The sequence below is a fragment of the Neopsephotus bourkii genome, unplaced genomic scaffold (genome assembly GCF_033783945.1).
Source record: "Neopsephotus bourkii isolate Nb327-2 ecotype Australia unplaced genomic scaffold, CSIRO-AGI_Nbou_v1 NB_479, whole genome shotgun sequence".
Classification (NCBI taxonomy): Eukaryota; Metazoa; Chordata; class Aves; order Psittaciformes; family Psittacidae; genus Neopsephotus; species Neopsephotus bourkii.
Genome location: NW_026900980.1, coordinates 606,578 through 629,400, shown reverse-complemented (window position 1 = coordinate 629,400; position 22,823 = coordinate 606,578). Strand labels below are relative to the sequence as shown.

At 39.3% G+C, this 22,823-nt stretch overlaps 1 protein-coding gene across 3 annotated transcripts in view; it reads right to left on the bottom strand.

The window, feature by feature from the left end:
- SLC25A13 (solute carrier family 25 member 13) overlaps window positions 1–22,823 on the bottom strand; it is a 100,189-nt gene that overhangs the window by 40,279 nt on the left and 37,087 nt on the right. For all 3 annotated transcript variants that reach the window (XM_061350041.1, XM_061350038.1, XM_061350040.1), the window contains 5 exons: window positions 9,912–10,051; window positions 3,192–3,338; window positions 1,418–1,556; window positions 497–590; window positions 239–323 (listed from right to left, as the gene is read on the bottom strand). In XM_061350041.1, the coding sequence (XP_061206025.1) occupies window positions 239–323; window positions 497–590; window positions 1,418–1,556; window positions 3,192–3,338; window positions 9,912–10,051 (605 nt within the window). The remainder of the gene's footprint in view (window positions 1–238; window positions 324–496; window positions 591–1,417; window positions 1,557–3,191; window positions 3,339–9,911; window positions 10,052–22,823) is intronic.

Here is a 22,823-nt window from a genome sequence, read left to right as displayed (position 1 = left end):
TATTTTATCTTTCCAAAGTAAATTATATGTAACCTGTCAAAATGCAGCTTGAAAAAGGGGCACAGAGAGCAGATGGAGAGGACATGACACAAGTTGAAAATAAATTCTAACAAAGTTTTCCTCACAGATATTCCAGAATACAAGAGAAAAGCAAGTTATCTGGCAACACAGGACAGTGGCTATTTATTTACCTGGCACTGGAAATCAATAATAGCATCACACTGGCTTCTGTCCTTACCTGCCTCTGAGCCTCAGCCAGGTTATAGGGCAATGTCCCTTCCTCCAAAGGAGCAATTCTTTCAATATCAGCTAATGTCATGCGCCTGAGGAAATAGATTCAGCTTAACATTTGCTTAGAGATGGGTGTACAGATCACAAGAAGTTACCAGCATGTGGCCACTACATTACACTCTCCTGTTCCCCACCACCACCTCCCACCCCTTCCAAGAGGAGAGGAGGAAAGGCAAGAGAGGAGGATGGGTAATTCTTCACTTACCCCCGTGGCTCATACAGATCTGCTAACTGAAACAAGATGTCAACTTCCATGGGTGTAACCTGACCAAATTTCTGAGCTGCCAGAACAAACTCCTCTGCAACAGAATAAAAATACAGAAAAGAAAAACTAATCAAACCAGAACAAATAATCCGGAGCACCCCAGAGCTGCCTTATATTTTAGTATTTAAAATATATGTATATTAGTATGGTGATGGAGGGAGAAGGGGAATATGGGTGACCCACCACTACATAAATGCATGTTTTAAATGGTCTATCCTTCATGCAAATAAGTACAACTCTCTGGTCTTAAAGCTTAACACTATCAGCAGGATTTAGGATATTTGACATACGGTATCAATCAGTTGCAGGTCAGAGGTAAAAAGAAATACTAAAAAGCAAGCAGAAAAAAACCAAAACAGGAGTCAAGAGATGTGGAATTTTTCATGCATAGTCCCAGTAGGCTACATTAATGAAACTTTGGCATTGCAGAGGGAATTCTCTATAAAAGTGGTTAGATATAGCAGATAACATCTTGTTCCAAGCTTGTAGATCAGCTTACTGTGCACCGCCAATACAAGTTTATGGAATTCTTCAACTACCCTTGAAGGTCACTTTAATAGGCTGCCAATTTGGCAGGAGTCCTAGGAAGTTTTTTAAACTTTTAAATATCTTTACATACTTTCCTCACCCTGCCCCCACTGCCAGTTTACTGGGACCTTTTTCTGATTGAAACAAAATGGAAAACCTGGAGGGTGGACTCCAACAGGAGTGTACAAAACTGAGTGGCCTACCAAGGAACGCTAATGAGGCAGGCTTTGTCCCCCTCCCATTGATTTAAAAGCACACAGATGAGGTCTTTCCCTCCACCCACCCCAATCAAACTCCCAAGGAAACTTCCAGACTGCAAACATTTCTACCAACCCTTAGTGACTTCCACATCTTTTCTATTCCCAGCCAGAGTACTGTAGATCTTTCTAATGAGCTCCATGTTGTTAAGGAGAGAATTAAATCCATTAAAATAGGAAAAGCTGACCTGATGGGAAGTGGTACCTCCAGCAGCCTAGAGTAGAGACAGTAAAAGAAGAAAAGAGAAAGGAGACTGTTACAAGACTAAGAAAAATCTTTAAATAAAGGTTTCTAAATCATATTATTTTACAAGAGCAACAGTAGCTCAGGCTGGCTTTAAAAAAAAAAGGCAAAATAAAACTATGAAAAAGTCTTATGTTACTGAAACTAATCATGATCAGAATGTAAAACTCCACCCTACAAACCTAAAGAACCACATATGCAGGATTATAACAACATAACCAGTAGTAATTTACAAAGTTCAAGTTTCAGTACTGCTTCAGTTGGAAATGTTTCATAAGTCGGCTTATTTCTAGTAATGAGGAAATCTACTTCTACATGTAAAGTGTATTACTATACAGAAAATTTCCACAAAATCAAAACATATTCTGAAAAGGTCAAATGAAACATTTAAATTCACAGGCATTTCAAGACATGGAAAACCAGCAGTAAGCTCTAAGGCTTATATTGGGCAGTGAAATAAAATGGGAACAATAAGATTCAAACAGTTATTCACTCCCAAATGAGAACTGAGCCTAAACCTTTATTTTAAAGTGGTGTTGGGTCTACACACTGAAAAATTATTGGGTCAATTCCCTATTTAAAGCATAAGATCGGTGATGAAAGAAATATCTGAAAAAAATGCATAAGCTTGCCAAAATCTAATTGACCTTGAGGGAGAATCAAAAATCTTATCTCATATTTTGTGAAAGAGCATATGATCCAGTAAATCTGATAACAAGACTGAGGAGAGAATCGAGGAAGAAAGTATCAGATCTCATTGCCAGTCCCTGAAGTCTTCTGGCTGTGCTTTTTGCTGTATATCTCTTCCAATATTCTGTCCAGGCTTTGCATTTCTCATCACATCACACATCTCCCTGGAATACTCCCTTGCAAGTCAAAGCAGAACAGATTTCTTTAAACCTGGATATGGCCAGACAGTGGATTACTTGGAAAGTGCTGCTACAAGTTCCCAAGATTAGCCAACTGTTGCCAAAACCAAATGTACCTCTTTTTCTTCCAGTGAAACTGCAGAATTGTAATATTTAATTTTATTTATGCAGTTCAAGCTGAAAAAAAGTATACTCAACTGTAACAACTATCAGTTAATACACAGTGAATGTCTTTGGTGATGTTCCAGTTCATGATGTTCCAATCCCCCTGCTCCGGCAGGGGGACTGGACTAGATGATCTTTTGAGGTCCCTTCCAATCTCTAACATACTGTGATACTGTGATACACTCTCCCAGGTTCTCAGAAATTACTCTCGGGAGCTTAGAACTGATATTACAAAGCAGGACCTTTGAGGATGACTTCCTAAGTGGGATGCAATGGCATTTTGACATATTTGACACAGTTTCCTATGTTGGAATGACTGGAAATAGACAAATTACATTTGTAGGCCATTATTTTTCAGTCCATCTACATGCTTTGTTCTTTGTCACAGGAGACCAGGAACACTGAGGATACATATTCTGCAATAAGGGTTAACTTCCATATATGTAGATAATAACTGCTAAACATAAACCCATGCATCCATAAACTAGATTACGTGCCACATACAGTGGTTGAGGTACATAAAAAAGGAATCCCACATCTGTATGCCAAGTTGGAATACCAGAACTACTCACAGCTACTAGGCATTCTTCTACAAATGGTGTCAGCATGTGTGGCCGGATAGTGACCATAATGTCCCTGAAATCCATAGCTGTGACTCTTCCAGCCTGAGCATTGTCTCTCTGCACAAAAGCTTGTTTAGCATGTTCTAACTGTATTTCCTGAAAACACATGGGGGGAAAAAAAAGTTAGTTTCAAAATCATCATCTTAATAGTTAGATTTTCTAATCCTGAAAGATACCTCATACATAACAAAACACAACTACACGTAATCTACTTTTAATTGGATATTGTATGCGTAACTTTCAGACTTTCCTATCAGTGGCATATTCTATCATTGAGCTCAGTATCTAGGACAACTATCGTGATTTCTTTGTTGTCTGGACTTTAGATCATGCAATTCATTTAACTGAGAAATAGAGGACATGTATCAACACACCAGTGCGGGTAATCCCTACTCACGAACATTAAAGTGTTCCATGATGTGCATTATACAGTTTATTGCATGAGTCACAGCAGGTCAAAATACTTTCTGTAAAAGCGTTTGCTACTCCCTGAACGAGGACAATGCAATCATCAGAGATTTTCACGTAGACACCCACTAATCTTGAAAGCATTCCCTCAAAAGCATCCTCAGCATCCTCATTTAAAACATAAAGTTATTTGTCTGCAAAAGACACCAGCAGTTTAATTTAGAACTCCTTGTATTGTGACTGATTAAAGATCAGTTCTCAATATTTCAGCAGTAGTAACAGGCAGAGATCAATCATAAGCATTATCTGATGCAACCACCTGATAATCTCATTTTGTGATTCAAATGTACCCCTGAGAGAAGAGGGAAGAAAAAAGGCATTTAATCTCTCAAAACTGTATCTTTTTCTACTGTGGCCTTCACCCTTTCTTCATAAATTACTGTTAGACTTTCTTTTTATTTTTCATTTAAAAGGAACAATCCTGCACGGATAGTAACTTGATAATACGTGTAGGTCTTTTGTTCAGTTCTATAGGTCTGCAAAAACCAGATGACTTCTAGTGATGATGCAGTTAGACTTCCCAATCTATGTTTCTCTGCTGAATGAAGGAAAACAAATCATTGTCACGTCCTCCCTTTAAATTTCAAAGCTTATAAAAACTTCACAGAAATACAGTGCTTAGTCTGAGTACATACTCATAATCAAATCAGTTATTCAGAAAATGGAATCAGAGCAAAAGTATGTCAGCAATCCTAAGCAAGTCCTGCAGTGCATCATGACGCTATTTGTTATTTCCATTATATTTGCAAATATATGCTTTAGAAATCATATTAAGCCAAGATGCAGGCTAGTCAAGAATCACCAGCACAATGTATTCACATGTAAGTTGGTATTTATCTCACAGCAGCATTCAAGGGAATAGAGAGTGGAGGGAGAAAGGAAAATAAAGCTGGTGTAGGATTACACCTGTCGGAGGCCTGCAGCCACCATTCCTCCTTCTGCTCATTCAGCTCATGCCAAGGCCATGGATGCACAGCTTTTTTCATTTCAGCCTCCTGACCTCTCCAATTTTAATCCCAATTTCTAACTAAAACACTGTACCCTGACCTGAAAGGCATGATGAAAACCTCCTAATATATTAGGCAGAAGGAGGAAAGGGGTGGTGAGGAAAGGACTGACCAATGTTTCAAAACTGCGTTTCACTTGCAGAATTATTTTTTTTTTAATGAGAAATGCTTGTGGGGGTTATAATTTGAAGTATTACAATTTCAGTTCTGTCACGTTTCCTTTACATTACAGCCCCCTACGTGGAGGTGTTACAATTCAGCAGTAATTCACTGTGGCTGGCTGCAACCATGTAAGCTTATGCTTCACTCCAATTGTGGTTGTAATTTCAACAGAAATTTGGAAGCGAGCAATTTTGGAAGGTCTACGATGGGAAGAGCACATGAAGACCGGAACATTTTGTCAGCCTGAGGCAGGCAGCTACTCGGGAGGCAGAGAACTCTGAAGCGGAATTCAGGTGTGATAACTCTTGTATTCCTAAACACTCACACCCAGCAGGTGGATATGTATGAACAAATGACAATGAAGTTTTTCATTAAGTGGCAGCATCACCAAAGAAAAAAATAAATTCAATTTAGCAGAAGGATTATATGGGAAACTGTGAACATTGCTTTCTTCTCTCATTCATTTCAACCACTAAAACTGCTTGCAGTACTGTGCTGCCAGAATCCAGCACTAAAACACAGTAGAAAACCTGGACACCACTTGCAGAAGCCCCATCTGTTCCCATCTGTGTACACCCGCCAGCGAGTTTGGAGGTGCATATACTGCTGGTGGGACCTTGGCTGACAGCGATGTCTCAGTCTCAGAGCAAAGCAGGGCTCATGTTCCAGAGAGATACATTAAGCGCATGTTTCTTGTCATCACCAGCTAATTACAAAAAGGCTGTTAGTACTACAGCTGAGTACAAGCCAAAACAACCCATCCCCTCCTTGCTAATGTGATTCCTTTCAATCTTCTTCATACATGTGGAATCCACTAGAGAGAAGAATTACCCCACTTGGTTAAACACATGGTCAAGGACTCAGTGCTGACATCTGCCCATGTTCATGTCAGCTAGGAAAGAGCCACTCAGCTGTAGATAGGCAGCAAGACAAAACTCTGAATAGGATGATGTCAGCCTTCTGGAGCTCCCTCTTTGTACCTCCTCCTTAGTACAGAAATTAAATGGTTTAGGCATACTGCAAATAGATAGAGAAGACTCATCCCACCTTCTCAGAAACAGAGGGTCTTTTTAGGCTATACTTATTTTGAGCTGTGCTATGCATTTTCCAGTACACCGAGCAGAAAAAGGCACAGGGACCTTCAACCACATGGTATTTCCAAACCATGACAGCAACATGGCATACAAGACCATGAGGACCATTACATGGTAAGATGTTCAGTCTCAAAACTAAATTTCACCTATAAAGTCTGTCACAGAAAAAAAGACACGTCATTCCTCTAATTGCTGTATATTGCATAACAACATAATAAATTCCTAAAGTGTTTAACTCAAAAGAAAGGTTATCTATTCCCTCAGTCTCCAAGTGTGAAAGTTAAGACATCTCACAGCATGACTAACTACATTTCAAACTAAGGCTCACTAGCTACTAGCAATTTATCATGGAAATCTTTATGAGATCTTCTAACATTGCCTACACTGTGTATATGCAGCTAATATAGAAAGCACCACCTTAAAATAAAAAAACAATAAAGCCAGTTGTGGTGTTCAGAGATGTTATCTGACTTGCAATAATTTTTATATTTACACCTATTTCAGTCCAATATTGTTTACTTAGACAGGTTAAAGTTTAAAGAAATACAAGCCTCATTGCAATAGAAATTACACATCCTAAAGAATCTTCTTCAATTAGAGCTTCTCTAAACTTAGATATACTTGGAAAACAAGCTCCTCCCTTGATGCTGGAAGTCCAGAATTCCCCCAGGTAGGTAAGACTTTGTGAAAAATTAATTTGCACATCATGGCAGGCATGCTGGCACCACAATTTTCATGAAATTATTTCCTATCTAGAGATTTTAGCTCAGCTTTCACTTACAGCTCATTAAAAGCTTCTTTACTTTCCCCTTAGACAGAAATATATGTTTGGGTTCCATCCCAGTGGATCCACAAGTCATTAGATACAGCATAATCCTTTCCACCGGAGTAGATCCTGGGGTTCAATTAGAAAGAGTACTACTTCATCAACTAATATTTTGGGCACAAAGGAATTCCCAGACAATGCAGAAATGGATTTACCAGTCCCACATATAAGCATATGTTAAAATTTATCCTGCAGAATAGATTTTACATGCTAAGAAAGGGGCCAGTGTTGCTCTTTGTGAGACAGACTCGCCACTTAGGTGATGACAGAACATGGCCATATCCAAACAGATAAAATTGTGATGGATAGTGGAGATATATGAGCTAATTTTAAACTAGCAAAATGATAAGGAGGGTAAACAACATAGCTTGAGCTCTGGGCTGATGCAAATGGATTGTTAACTGTATTAAAGCCAAGCAGTTTGGAGGCTATACTTTTGGGCATCTCTGTTACTGTAGACAAAAAAAATTGCTGGGAGGATGTAAGTATTCAGAATCCCATATAAACTCTTCTTACTTGAAGCCAGAAGAGCTCCATCTTGTGCGTGGACAAAATATACTACTGTTATTTTCCACGTACCTTCAGCTTTGCCAGATGTGATGATCAGCTCAAATGCTGCGACAGATAATGAATATGTAAAAACTTTGTGTGGCATAATAGGACCCAACGTGAATTAATTTGAATCTAGCTGGATTATTTCATTAAAAGTTGCAAATTGCATTGTACTTACAAAGCAGTACCCGAAGCGCCTTACAGAACCATCTGGTCCATGTTAAGTGCAATGTAAAGAGCATTCACACATCAGGAATGCAGAAAGGTAATTCAGTATCCACTGTGGTCTCCTGCTGTCTAAGGTCCAAGGTCTAGACATCAGACCAAGGAGGCTGACTCATGCACAGGCAGAATGTCAGAAGGCAAGGCTGAGTACCAAAGGTTACAGAGCTTAAAGGAAGACTTCTATGCCTGAGAACATTAACTCTCCAGTTTGGGCCAAGTGTCATTTCTGTGCCCAAACTTCCGTATCTGTAACGCATTGCTGCAAGGCAAGAATCAGCAAGGAAACCTGGGTGCATCGAAGATCTACAGTTCTAGAAAGTGGATAAACAGATGTACCCAATTACTATGATAGACTGAGCATCCTAACAGACTGTACTGATAGCAGACAGCTTCAGCAGTCTTAGGACAATCCACTTACAGGAAAGTTCTTGCTGTCTGCACCAATGGTGAGAGCATTTTTATTAGCAGCCTTAGAACTTCTTCTGAATGCATCTCGCCTCTCTAGAGGACACCCAGAATCATTACTCTTATTCTCCGGATTTACGCTCTTCCTCCTTCTATAGATCATCACCAAAAGGGCTGCCTGGTTCATGAGGACCACCAATGTGCTCCAGCACCTTTTATTCTGCAAGGCAGCTAGCTAAGATTCACTTTTGCAGTAGAGCCAATTGAAAAATAAAACCAAAACAAACCACAAAGAAAAAGAGGCAAGAGCAAGACACATCAAAACCAAATACAATTCTCCCCGGAATATGACCATATCCAAGAAAAGTCATTTAAGACAGGAGGGACACCCCCCCACAGGATGAGAAAGCCTAGTAGCTAGGACTCATCTCCAAAATTAGGAAACTCCTGTCTCAGCTCTTGCTTTTCCTAATTTAAAAAGAAACAAAAACCAACCATAAAAGAACCCAAAGACACAAAGAAAGAACTCAATCTTTCACATGCCAAGCCATGAAGCTACAGGCTCTTTGAGGTCTGTGGTTCTAATCCCTCTCACTGTCCATCCCCCCCTTTTTTTGTGAAAAACTGTCCTTTTCATTCTGGATTTTATTTCAGGTTTTCCTCAGATCTCTAAACAGACACATCAGGCAAATAGGAGTAGTACTCTGTTAAAACTGTGATTTTAATCCACCAAAATCAGGATACATAACCAGAGCTTACTCTGTTATTGCAGGGAGATCTTAGAACACCAGAACATGTAGTCAAAGGCATTTTTTCCTAATCTTAGTAACACATTTGCTTTTTTTATCCAAACCTGGTTCTAGTTCACTATTCTCCCACAAAACTGGTTTATACTTCAGCTACTTAGGAGTTACAATAGTCGATATAAAACCTAAGGGAATACAGTTTAATCATGTGATACCTGACGTCCTCTTCATACCAAGTTAATTAGGCTGTTCTACAAAGTCAATTTGAAACATTTGTCTCAATAGCATTATCTTAATTATTCCTCATCAAAATGATACCACCTCCTACTGTGAACTAACATACTTGTGTAAACAAGAAAAAAAGAAACCTTGCAGTCTTGAAGGTTCCCATTTTAAAACTCTCTAGTGTAAATACTAATACAAGCATTAAGTATTCAGAAGGAATACAAATAAGAAACTCACGTGTTTCACTTCAAGAATCACTTCTTCTACTGAAGATTATTTTTTACAGTACTGCTGAAATGCAGATAAACTATTTTTTTATTAGCACAATATTTTACATTTTGTAGCAAAGAACCCCAGTGTATGAATAGCCAAAAATTCCTTGCAAAAGAAAGATAGTATTTTATTCTCTGTATACCACAAGCAAGGCTAAGTAGCATTTCTCTGAGATACTCTTAATTCAAAAAAGGTCAAAAGTATGTGTAAAGGGCTTGCAGCAAAGCATTTTTATTGGATATCACTGAAGTAAACATGTTTGGTAAACATGCTGCTTACAGACAGAATTACTTCGTAATACCAGTCTGATAACTGGGTTCAAAATGTTCAGTACTGTCATGTAACGTTCTTTGAATCATGGATTTAAATATACAGGAGATCTTCAGAATTAGAGGACTAGGTTTTTAATTTCATGTCTGTTTACACAACACTTTAGAAAAGATCACCTCCTGCATACAGCTGCCAAAAACAAAGGAGAAGAAAAAACCCAGCTAGCCTGAATCAGCAATTTTACCATAAGCATATCGTATTTAACAACACAATATTATCCAGCACTCTGACTGTAAAAGACTACACTTGGTCTATCTTTTAACTTTCCTACCAGCGTGGTACTTGACAGGTTTGAAATAGTTTCATTCTTACATCCTTCTTATTACTCTTGACAAACTGTATTGTATTAGACCCACCAGTAAAAACTGGGTGAACTCTGGGTATGTTAGGTGTCTTTTTCTATCCTTTCCAAAATGCAGCTGTACGAACTCTGAATTCCAGTTAAAAGGAATGTGCTGATGAATCGTGGTCTGGCCAAAAACTTGCTTAGCATCCTCTGGGAAGAAAAGAAAAATGTTCATTTAATAATGAAATAAAATAACCACAAAAGACAAGCATATAAACAAACACGACATTTTCTAGCAGGAAAGTAAAGTAAATATTGTTCCCATAAATTAAAAACATACCGTAAAGCAAACCTAATTTTTTTGTTTACCAAAATCATCATAAAGTTTTGAACACCCTCACAGTTTCTGAATAGCCCTTTTATTTGTGAATTTTATACTTAAAGCATTTGCTTAGAAGAGACTCTAGATACTTGGAGTTTCCAATTCAAGCAAGAAAAGACTAAAATTACAAGTCAGCTTACAGAAACAAGACTACAGCTAACCAATTTCCAGCATAATCTTTTCAAGCTGCTAACAATGAAAGTTTTGTGTGACTATAATTCAGGCTGTTGTATTATTCCCAGAGTTTTCCACATTCAAACAAATGAACTACAAAAATATCAGAATTTCAAGATCTGCTTTTCTGTAGTTGGAGCAGTGACATGCAGGACAGAGAATGGGGGGACATGGCAGGCAGGAACACAAACATCACCCCCTCCAGAATTTAACCCTAGACCGCTGCTACAAGGAGAAGGGCAGTGCAACAAGTTTGTTTAATTGCAACAAAATGCAAGCTTCATAGTTTAGTAGTCAGAACTGGGCAACGGCCTGGCAGAGGTTTTGGTAATACATGGCATTTTTGGTAAAGAAACAACTATTTGAAACACACCAAGTTGTACAATCATTAGTAAGTACCATACATTGCTGGAACTAGACAGTACATATTTTAACTAATGGAAACAGCAACAAGACCTGAGGAAGTACCTGTCTCACACGACAGTACCTGTTTCAATGTGACAGTCTGTCTCAGCCAAAAATACAGAGCAAAGATATCTTCTGAAGACAGGGTTCCCAACTGCTACAAGCCTTCCTAATTGCTGTACAATTCTCTAGCAATGCCAGCCAGGAGCCAGTTCTTGTCTCCTGCTAGTTCCTGCGGGCTCGGAGAGCTGGTTCCCAGGGCACACTCCCTACCCACAGGCAGAGCCAGGAGCTGGTCTCCTGCTCCCTTCACGCTTTGTGGAATAAAAGACCAGAAGCCCAAACCCCAAGCTCTTGTCTGTCTCTGTGCACAGCAGAGCTGGAAGCCAGTTCCCAAGCATGGCTGGTGCCTGGGGTCAAAGAAATCATAGGAGCTTTGTGCCTGCCTGTGCTCAGAACAAGCTGGGAGCCACCTTGCTGGAGCCAGCCTCTGCCTACCAGGGAGGCCTGGGAGGCGCCTTCCAGCTCACCCCACCGCCACAAGTGAGGGTGGGAGCCAACTCCTTGGGGCCATGAGGTCCTGTCTCCTGCATAAGTTGAGTTCTGGCTTCTGGCTCAGGCCATTCCAGCCAGGCACAGCAGCTCTGCTGACCTGGGGAGACCCAGCCAGGGTGGAATTCCCACTTTTAGACAAGGAAGTGGGAAAACTGAGAGCAGGGTGGCAGAGCCAAGAGCTGGGAAGATGGCAGGAAGTACCCTAGTAAACGAAGGATAAAGACAGGAAAAAACGGTCCCAAGGAGGTGAAAGGGTAAGCGTCCTTCTGCACAGACACAAGAACACTGCAGCTTGTGTACAGCCACCAGGACAGCTTGTTCTAAAGAGAGGCGGGCTTCACAGAGCAGAGATGATACTGCAGACCTCTTCTCATCCCACAGCACAGTCAGTAAGTTCATCTTTAAAAACATAGCCCCCACTGATCCCAAGGAATCAGTGGTGAAAAGACAAGTTGGATTTAATTTACAAAGACTGACCCCAGTTAACACCAAATTCATAACATTCAGAACTTCCAAGTCCTAATGCCCTATGAGAATTTTCTCCAGGCAACATCAGTGCCCCCATGACAGCATTGCTCATTCATGTCTTCATGCTCCATCACAGCCAGCTTGGATCGTGTCTGCCAGCATTTTCCAGAAGCAAAATTCTGCTCTCAAGGCAATAGGAGGTAAAGCCAATTGGTTCAGGGTGAGGTCCTGTCCCTCTACTGATAGTCTTGTATTTAGCATGCTTCCTACTGACACAGCTCAAGGAACCTTGTCACGTGTCATATGCAGTTTCTGCTTTCTGCCAGACTTCCTTCAAAGAAGGCAACCACCATGAAGAAGACAAGCCTGTCTTATGCACAAACAGGAGAAAATAAAGGCTGTTTCTTCCTGGTAGGAACCATTCTGTTTCTCCAGAGGAATGATGGTATTTCCCAGGATAACTCTGGTACCTGTCTCTTGCACAGAAATCAGATGCTCATATGTTTCTTTACCTTTCATCCCACCTCCAGAATTTCCCCAGAGCAAGATACTGATATTACTTGGAAGAGACTAGGAACAAGTCACTGTTTACCAAAATCTATGTTTGGTTTGACTCCAGATCTGTCTTTCTGAAAGAGAAAAGGCACTTTCTTACTTGATGCAAGGAAAGAAATAGGAAAATCTTAGCTAGCTAGTATAAAAGCAGCCTCAAATTCCTTTTGATCAAGGAAGGCTCCTCACAATATTCACTTGTTAACATATGAAAGGTATGGAGTGTCATCTGATTGTACCTCTGTAATTTTATTTTAACTCCTTATCATACACTAGCTATCTTGAAGGAACAAATGCATCTCGATCCCCCAACGCTGTGCTTTGTAAACCCTCCTTAGTTGGGGCCCAAAAGAAAAATTCCAGCTCATGAAAATCAAACATCAAGAAGTGAAAAGAACAGCAATTTCAGAATATCAGACAAAATACCATGTTTAATTATTGGCGTTACAAATAGCAAAAGAACTCACAGCAATGATACTTAAAACCTTATCAAGCCAGCTAGGAATACAGTAAAGTCTGTATCCAGGGCGTTTGCATTCCCTTGTCTATTTTAGAGATTAAAAGGCACATGCATGCCTCAGAAGTTCATGTAAGTACAAATACCTCTCTGAACAGTTCAAGTAGAGAAGTACACTTGATTTTTGCTATGACTTGGAAATGCAGGCCACCCTATTAGTACAGGTATTTCGCACAACAGTAAGAGAACTCCCTATACTACTTGACCTTCTCAAAATCATACTGTTTACTGATGTCAGTATGACTTGGTAACTAATAACAGATGTTTTTCTGACAAAGCACATGTTGGATTAGACAGTGCAGGCAGCTAACTGGAAGACTTTATTGTGCTTCTACTGATTCTTTGATGGCATAAGACAAGGTATCCTGTCTGCCACTCTTTTTACACATACCCTGTACTTCCTTTTTGCAGCTACTTATGGTTCACAAACTTCTACACATCCTCAGTAGACAGTGTTTTTCCTCTTTCCTTGCTAGGCCTCATCGCCCATTCATCTACCACAATGTCACTGACTCAGCCTCATATGTAGTCAGATTGCCAGATTCAGACATTAGAGATCATTTTAGCCTGTGATTTAACCATCAAAAGGTATCCAATTATGCACTAGAACTCACTCCAAGTTATAGTTCAGTTCTAACAGTATCATCTCCTAATTATCTAAGTTCAGTATTAAAATAAAGAATGGACAATTTTAAAATGCAGTTTTGCTTTAAACCTGTAGCTGAAGTTCCACGGCTACCCACAGGTCACTGAACTAAACACAGTAAAACAGAGAAGCAGCAATGTCCTTCAGCAGCCAGGGGTTATTTTGTTTGCTTAGAGCTTTTTTAAAAGGAACCAGTTTCACAGTTACAGAATAATTTGTGACGGAAAGGACATCTGGATACCATCTGGTCCAAGCTACTGCCAAAGAAGGTCCAACCCGGTCAGGCTGCTCAGGGCCATGGCCATCTAAGGCTTGAGTATCTCCAACAATAGAGATTCCACGGCCTCTCTGCGCAACTGTGGTTTGATCCTAAACTGGTATTTAATCAAAATATCTGGTCTAGTTGAAGATGTCCCTACTCACTGCAGTGAGGTAGGACTAGACAGGATTAGATGACCTTTGAAGGTCCCTTCCAACCCAAACTGTTCTATGATTCTATAAAATGGAAGCTTCTGAATCCATATTAAAACACTAATGTTTCCGGTTTAGTTTTAAAAAGACAAAATGTTAATGCTCCAGTGTCTGAAGCCATAAGAGCACAAGATCAAAATCTAGCAAAAGATATAATCATTTTTGTGTTGCACTGTTTGAACCAGAGCTGTTGGAAAGCAAAACAAACAGGCTGAAGACTTTAAATATTAATTTTTATAAATCCATGCTGTCATTTCTGTCAATCTTTAAAAAAATTAATCTTTCAAACTCAATTTTAAAATAAATTACAAGGTTCTAAAACAAATAACTGTTTGTCCTGCACTACCTCTAATTAAGAAACAGATACCTTGTCATTGGTTTCTGATCCCTGTACAAAAAAGTTGTTCTCTTTTCCCTCCAGGTGAATTGCCTGCTGGTTCACAGTGGTGGTATTTGGTCTTTGGAGTCCTGGGGGCTTTCTTCTCTCCAGTGTACTGATTGCTTATGCTTAAATGCTTACTGTATAAACAAGTATACTGCATTCACATTTCCATGCTGTGATTAAGAATTATAATAGAAATAATGCTTTGGAAATGAATAAAATACTTTGGAAATACTTAGAAATAAAATGCTTTGGAAAAACTACAGGGCACTCTTGACCCAAGAAAGACTACCAGTATTCCCCAGGTAAGAATTAACTATTTGGAAATTTGAAATTTTAAAAGAAAAAACTGGAAGTCATTATCCCACTACATTTTACATTCAAGAAAGTCACTTGACAGAACAAGCTACTAAAACCTTTAATGGGAACAGTCCATAAATACCTGATCCATTACATCTGAAATTCTTTCAAACTATTTGCGCAAGTACATAATTTTTCCACGCCGTGTCATCATGAACTCAAAGTGAATGCTCTCTCAATGCAGAGCTAGAAAAAAGTCATCATCTACAAAAATCTCATTGCCCTTACAAAACAGCTGCAACAGTTTTGGAGAATAGCTGTCATTGTAGGCTCTATTCTACACAAGTTGTATGTTCTATACACTTCATGCATGGTATACCTTTACACAATAAGTGATTTCTGCATGGTATAGAAAACCTGAACCAAAACCCTGGGCCTTGAGAGAAAATTATTTTACCCAGCTGATATTAGTAATAGCAACTTCTGTAAAGAACACAGGGTGGCTTCTGTACAGAGGAAAACCAACAGACAAATTTGAAAAGACATGAATTACCGTAAGTTAGTAAGAGTTCCACATGCACCACTAACTTTTTCAAACCCTTCTGGAAATAACTGCTTCCATATTCATCACACTTAAGGCCCTGAAGAGGAACATATGAGTATTATAGCTACAACTTGAATTAAACTAAGCAAAATTAATGCAAAGAGTGTGGAATAGGTATTTTAGTATAAAGAGATAAGGTTTTTAAAACCTGAATATGCAAATCCCTGTCATTTTGCTCAGACAAAAGGTAGTACCTTTATAAAATCTATTTTGTTAATGGTTAAGCACCTCTATTCATGCATTTGGAAACAGTTTCCTTTAAAGGGTTGTAATAAAAAGTGTAATTTTTTACAAAGTCACTTAAATTCTGCACAGAAGGAAAGCAAAGCAGGAAGCCCAGTTGGTGAAATGAAATTATTGATGAGAGTAGGTAGCTGTTTCATCACGATGACTAGGAAACCCCAGCACCTTGCCAACTGACAATTAAGACATGACCTAAAGCTCAGTGGAGACCAGAACAGAATGATTTCCACAGGCTTTGGTCCTTATTGCCCATTTAAGCCAACTCCACATTTTCCATAAGCTTCATGACCCTCAGTGCGCCACCAGGTTCTGCAGCGTCTTCCCCATGACCCACCCATGAGCAAGGTCCAGGCAAAGAGCTGCCCAAGAAAGAGCAAGGAGAAGCCTCATCTCAGGTCCTTGATCTTCCCTGCCTGAGCCATGCTGTAGGGTTTTCCTGCATCCCAGTGACCACAAACGCCCAACTTAACTTCCCAGCCTCAGCTTGAACCTGCCTTGTCCCTGTCGACTTTTCTGGCTGATCCTGGTCACTGCACCAGACCTGTTCTTCTGTCCTTGCTCAGGGAGCATGGGACTGCACCCCTCGCCAGTGAGATCTGTACCTATGCCCTGGCCTCTTGGCACCCTTGCTCAGCTGGAGGCCCACCTGCATGGTGGACCAGCCAGGCCCTGCTGCTTCTGGCCACAGAAAAAGCACAACAAACTTGTACAAAAGCCATGTGTATATAGAGGAATGTGTATATATACGTCAAACCCACTCAAAATGCTTATTTTGTATTATCTTGTTTTACTGGAATTGCTGGGGTTTATCCAGTGTTTGGGTTGGCGCTTTTTTGTTGTTGTTTGTTTGGAGTTTTTGGTTTGTTGGGGTTTTTTCATTTACTCTTGAGACCATCAAATGCACAGCTAGTTTATTTCCATCATGCTGAAGTCTGGCACTAAGTGTTCTATAATAATGACTTTTTATTTTGGAAAACATACGTCAAGATCATATCTGCTCAGCTAAGATGTGGAAAGATGGGTAGTCCAAATAATTGGTTGGGTAGTCCATTCACTCCCGTTCACTCAGGTGAGGTACAACACTCTGGAAGTACAAGCGCTACAGTTGCCTTCTTCAACTCCCTCCAGCTTTGCCAAGGAAACAAGTTGAAATAGCTTTATAAATTAAATAACTGTAAATTAAATAACACACTGGAATAGCTTCATTACTAAGGATTGCAAAGGAAAGGTACTCCCGCTAACTTCCCTCAACAAAACAAGAGCACAAACAGCTACCACAGACACCTTTTCCACAGGTTAGAAACCCTGAAATAATACATTACTGCTATATTTTCACTGCCTCTTGAGTCCTTGCAAAACATGGACCACAACCTATTCTGCAATTCTGACTTTAAACAAATAAACAAATTAATTAAATTAGATTCCTTCCTTCTTAAAATATTATGAGGAAAGTATCTGGTAGAACGTTCAAACTGAAGCTGGCAGAGTAGAAATGGAGCACATAATTTCAAGATAACAGGACTGTATTACACGACTCAAGAAGGGTGGGGGTTGATTGGAAAAAAGATAGCAGCCCTGGTCAGTGCAATTTATCTGCACATTACTGTGTGGTATCGCTACTGTTTTAAAACAGGTTCATTCCAAAGAGTGCAAAACCCTCCCTTAGTGCACCTGATCCATTTAGACTAATATCAGTTTCATCTGCACCTGAAAAAAGTGGCTGCACATACACACTTGCATATAAACACCCCAAAGTCCCCTGTAATTCCCTTCATTTGGTAATTTCGTGTACATACGTGTGCATGTGTAAGTGGTAGCTTATGTTTTCATAGGACTAGTTACTCCAAATTCAGAGAAAATCCCCAACGACAAAATTAAATTCAAATAATAAAAATGGTAATTTTAACCAATTTATCTACATTGAGCTAGTCCAGCTGTGGATGAGTGCTGAACTGTAATGGACAAGCAGGGGTTTCCGCTGCTTAACATAAGCCAGTGCTGCTTGTGTGTAACCAAAGCTGTCATATCAAATTCAATGCCCCCACTTCCATGTGGGAAAGTGAAATCACATCATCTGGACTCATTTCTGTTATTCCTATCATGGAGACATTAAAAACACTGGACTTTCAGAATCCAGACTGACTCAACACCTTTTTTTACACTGGCAAAGGCTAATTTCACAGTAATTGTCCAGGGATACAAATTTACACCAGAATTCACGATTGTTTCCTACAGCAGTTTAACAGACCAAGCAAAGTGATAAAGCAAACTCCTGGCTCAAAGAAATTATCCCAAACTTTACACTTTACTTTCCAGTACAGACTTGAGAGCTGTATTTCTTTAACAGCTATTTTGCTAGATAGATGGTATTAAAAAAAATAAAATTCTTGCAAAGCATTAACATGCATTTTCCCCCACTTAAATACTTCAATTTCAAATGCACCATAAAATGTACTCCCACAACAGTACTGTATTAGTATAAAACTATTTTAGTTCAATTAAAATGTCTAACTATCTACCCCCAAAACTACCTAAACTGTAATTTTCACTTTCAGCACTTCCAATGTGTTATCAGTTTTGTTTTATCAGCTTATCAAATCAGGTTCTGCATTCCAATTGTTGGAAAAAAAATAGTCATTAACTGCTAGGTAACAGCAGATTTTCCAATTTAGAAAACTAAATTACACACACAGCAGAATTATGTGTATTTTGCTACCTGAAATTTCATACTAAAATTTGTAATAACAAAACACTTCCCTAGCTCTTAGGGCCTGCTGAAGTTTTTATCTTCTAATCTGTAATTCCGGGACAATTTGAAAAGAGGATGGGGAAAAAACAGTAAAATAAAAATAAAGCTTGAAGTGGTATATTGCTGCTGCCACAATTTAAATATATTCTGGTGTGGAAGCTTCTGGTTCCTCCCCAAATGCTGCCTAGCAATCATGTTGGGCTTTTTTTTTTTTCCCAACAGGACATGAAAGATGGCTAACCCTCAGCCTACTCTTAACCAAAGAGCGACCTTGTAGTTGAAATCTACTCTCAAATAGGCTTTTCCTCACCTTTTCCATACCTATTGTTTTCTTTTAAAGAAGCATGAAGTAGCAGCACGAAGCACAATATTTTAGCCATCTGAGCATGTAGCATTCTTGAATTATCCCACCAACTGGAAGTGCTGTTACCTCTATCTTTTAAAATTAGAGCCATTATAGTCAATCGCGCAAATCTACAGTTAGCCTTTAATAAAAAGTGCATTTTTGACCAACTGAACTGGAACAGCTTCTGAGCAGTTCTTCAGAACTCTGACACAATACCATACAACACATGCATGCCAATCTAAAATTGGTGTGATTCTACATTCAGTTGCTCAGAAAATACTGCTCATAAGTCATGAGAAAAGTTTCAGAAATCAGGGTGTTTTTTTCTGTAGTACAAACTGATCATTTAAAGAAGTGCAATAACGCTGCACTTAATATCAAAACACAGATGCATAAACAATGGTTTTTCACCTCCAGGTAACATACATCTGGAGCACACCAATGGAAAGCAAAAGCTTATGATACTTCTTCAGATGCACCCATAAAATGAATTGATTGACCTGTCACTAATCCCCAGGCAGAAAAGTAACTGTTCTGCAACAGCCCCAGGGGCGTGCTGGCACTCTTAGAGGCAGCCACAGCAGGGCAGAGAAGCAGGAGGCTGGAGTCTCTCACTTAGAAGGGCTACTTCCATTCAGATGGGAACCACATCCCTTTTGTGGTTGGAAGAAGAAACAGACACTGTGTAGCACCTGCTGTACAGAGGTGAGACGAAGACCAGTATTGCTAACCAATATTTTCAGATGTCATAAGTAGACTCAAAGATGACAACAACCAAAAAATCTTCCAAAAGCCCCCAGCAAACCATAAAGTGCAGTGTGAATTCTAACAAGAAGTTCAGTATGCATTCATTCCCTTTAGGAGGGAGGCACTGGCTACTGAACAAAAATCCAGTTGGTTGTAACCTCATTGCCCTCTCCAAACTTTTCAACACAGACAGAGCAATCTTGCAGATTAATTTTACATTAATGAAAACATTGCCACAGAGAACATGCGTGTGTCATCCATGACAAGCTTCAAGTTTCACCCCCCTGCTGAAAATGTTATCACGGGGTTTTTTTTACCCTCTTACCTTCCTCCTGCTCTGGTTGGCTGTGCTCTTGTCAATTCTAAAAACTATTAACTCACTTCCTCTTGACACATCTGTACCACTCAATTCAGCTTGGCTCTGATTTTTGACTGAGATACCTGAGCACTTCTGTTACCTCTGCTAAAATATAGCAAATACCCCACAAAAAAAAAGCAAGCTCCTTCCAAGACTACCATCACTCTAAGCAGTTAAGACTCTGGATCCAAGCTTGCCTGCTTCTTCTGTCCTCCTTGGACGTAAGGGGAAATAACAATTTATGCATGCAATATTACACACTTGGCTTACCAAAGAAGTTTTCATCATTTTTCCAAGATGCAGTCCCTTAAAAATATTACCGATTTAGTTGCGGATATCTGTAATTTCAGTTACTGGCAACAGCCTTACATTTCTTTATTACCTTTTCTGGCCTCCTTAGAAGTGAGCAACAAACTGCCAGAGCCCAAAGACCACAGGTTTGGAAGGCACTAGGGCCCATGAGGTCATAAAAACTGAAGTTACCCCTTTTGCCCTGAAGAAGAATAATAAAGAACCCTGATCATTTCCACCAAGGTAAACAGCATAGCCTGGCTTGTGAAAATAAAATACCGCTTCTATTTTCTCCATATAAGATATCTGGGGGTTAATGCACACAGTGTGCAGGGAGAGGCTGATGGTATGGAGTTTTCTCTGCCTGGAGAAGGGTTGGCTAAAGGAGGACCTCACTTCTGTCTACAACTACCCAATGGGAAGGTGAAGACGGAGATGCACAATGGCAATGGAGATGCACAATGGCAATGGAGATGCACAATGGCAATGGAGATGCACAATGGCAATGGAGATGCACAAAGGCAATGGAGATGCACAAAGGCAATGGAGATGCACAATGGCAATGGATGCAAGCTGGAATATGCGCAATCCCAACTGGGCATGAGGCAATTATTCTTCACTGTAACAGTGGTAGAACACTGGAAGATGACCACAGAGCCCACTGATGGCTGCCACAGTCCCCTCTAGTCTGAACTGTTTGATGATTCCTTGATCATTTCTTGGGTTTTGGTAATGATCAAGAGACTTGTGCAGCCTTCAACCAGATGTCTGTCAGTAAGCAATTCTGATATAAAACAAAAACAAAAAATCAAACCAAACCCAACAACAAAGAACAAACCAAGATACTAGACACCTCAGTCTTATTTTCTAGACCGACTAAAACACAACTGTGTAAAAGGATGGAGCTTCGCATATTATTTAAAATGAAAAATGACTTTGTGACTGAACCTGCTTTGTTTTACTTAAGAAGCCTTCATGAAAGTCTGCTTGGTTACATAACATCTTATTTAAAAGAAAAAAAAAGAACCAAACCAAAACAAACTTGCCCAGCTGACATGTGTCTAGAAATGGAATTACCCAAAGACAGCAGCAAGAAGATTTCAAAAATAATTTTGAAGAGAATAAACACAGTAACAAGTCTACCTTTAATCATCTTTTAATTAACTGGCCATTATTTGTGTGAAACCCAGTACAAACAACAACAAATATCAGAGACTAAACAAATTTTGCATTTGTAATGTTGCTGTTGGGATCATCATATCTAGGCAACTCTCATTTATAAACCAACAAATGTTTCACTGTATAGCTGTAAGCTAACAGATCACTAGATACAAACAGCTTCTAACCAATTTCAACCAGCAATGAAAATTCCACCAAAAAAAACCACTGAATATTGCAGTTTATCACATGATCACAGTTTATAGCCTTAGCAATTTATTTTGGTAATTTAGATCTAGCTTTTCCTTGCTCTACATGGTATTGAATGTACCGGGCTGGGCGTTACTAATCTAGTTGTTGTGCAAGAAAAAGAAAAGGAATTACAGATCCCATATGAAGAGTCAAATCATACCAAGCAATGACAGGGCAAAGCATAAAATAAATAATCCTCTCTAACAAAAGCAAGAACTAGCTTACGTAGTCTGAACCTAATCCTTTGGTCAAGAAAGCAATTGTGAGACTCCTGTAATAACTGTCTGCATACTGAGTAAGTATCAGAGCTTGTCATAGAGGAAAAACTCTGAAGTTCATCACAATAGCTGTATAGTTTTTTAAACCTCCACCGTTAAGTGCTATGAGCTTTTAGAAAGTTTACAAACAAGTACTCAGGCAATTCAAATATCAGATAAGCAAACAGGAGTAATTAGTAAGATGCATCCTTCATTAATGTGTTTATCTAAGTAAGAACTGTACTGATACAATTAATAACAGAGGCAGAAACCCACAATGGCTGCTGTCTACATGTTAATAAAGTTGTTTTTCAGACAAAAGCAGAATACATTGCTGGATTCTGCAAATGTTAAGCTAAATAAACAACTTTAGTTTGGGGCTCCCCATTCCCTTCAGTTTTTTGCTGGGTTAGGGGGGTTTTGTTTTGCTTTTTCATTAATTTTTATTTATTTTTCAATTAAAGGACCAACTTGTTTTAAAGCATACTCATTTCTCAAAGCAGCATGGCACAGCATCCATTTTGAAAAGGCTCCAGGTTGAATTAGAGGACTTTAAAAAAAAAAAAAAAAAAAACAAAAAAAAACCCAACAACAAACAAAACCAAAACCGGAACAACACACACTACACCACAGTTATATTTTGTACCTACAAGAGCAAAAATTTCTGCCTGGTTGGAAATTCTACTTTAAAACAAAACAGAATAGAAAATCTTTAATGCCAGGTTCTGCTTCCATGCCAGTTGATAGCACAGGCTCAGGAAACCACATCTCTTTTTATGCCTTTCCTTTCTCTGTGAGCAAGACCAACATGATCAACACTTATTTTGCCCTTCACTGGGGCTGTGAGAGCTGGTGTAAGAATAGGAAAGTCCCAGTCCCTGGATATTGCCGCTGTGTTATTCACAGCTCAGAACTGTTAGCTTCCATGATTTCATTTACCCATCTGAAATTAGAGATGGAGGTTAAGACGACTTAGTTTTTAAACACTGACATTTTTACCCAACCATCTCACCTTTTTTTAAATGCCATCTAGTAAAGAATTTCAAAGGGTTCTGCTTCTTTAATGAGGCATTAAAATACAGTCATACGACAAAAAAAGCAACTCTACTAAGTCTCTTAAACCCC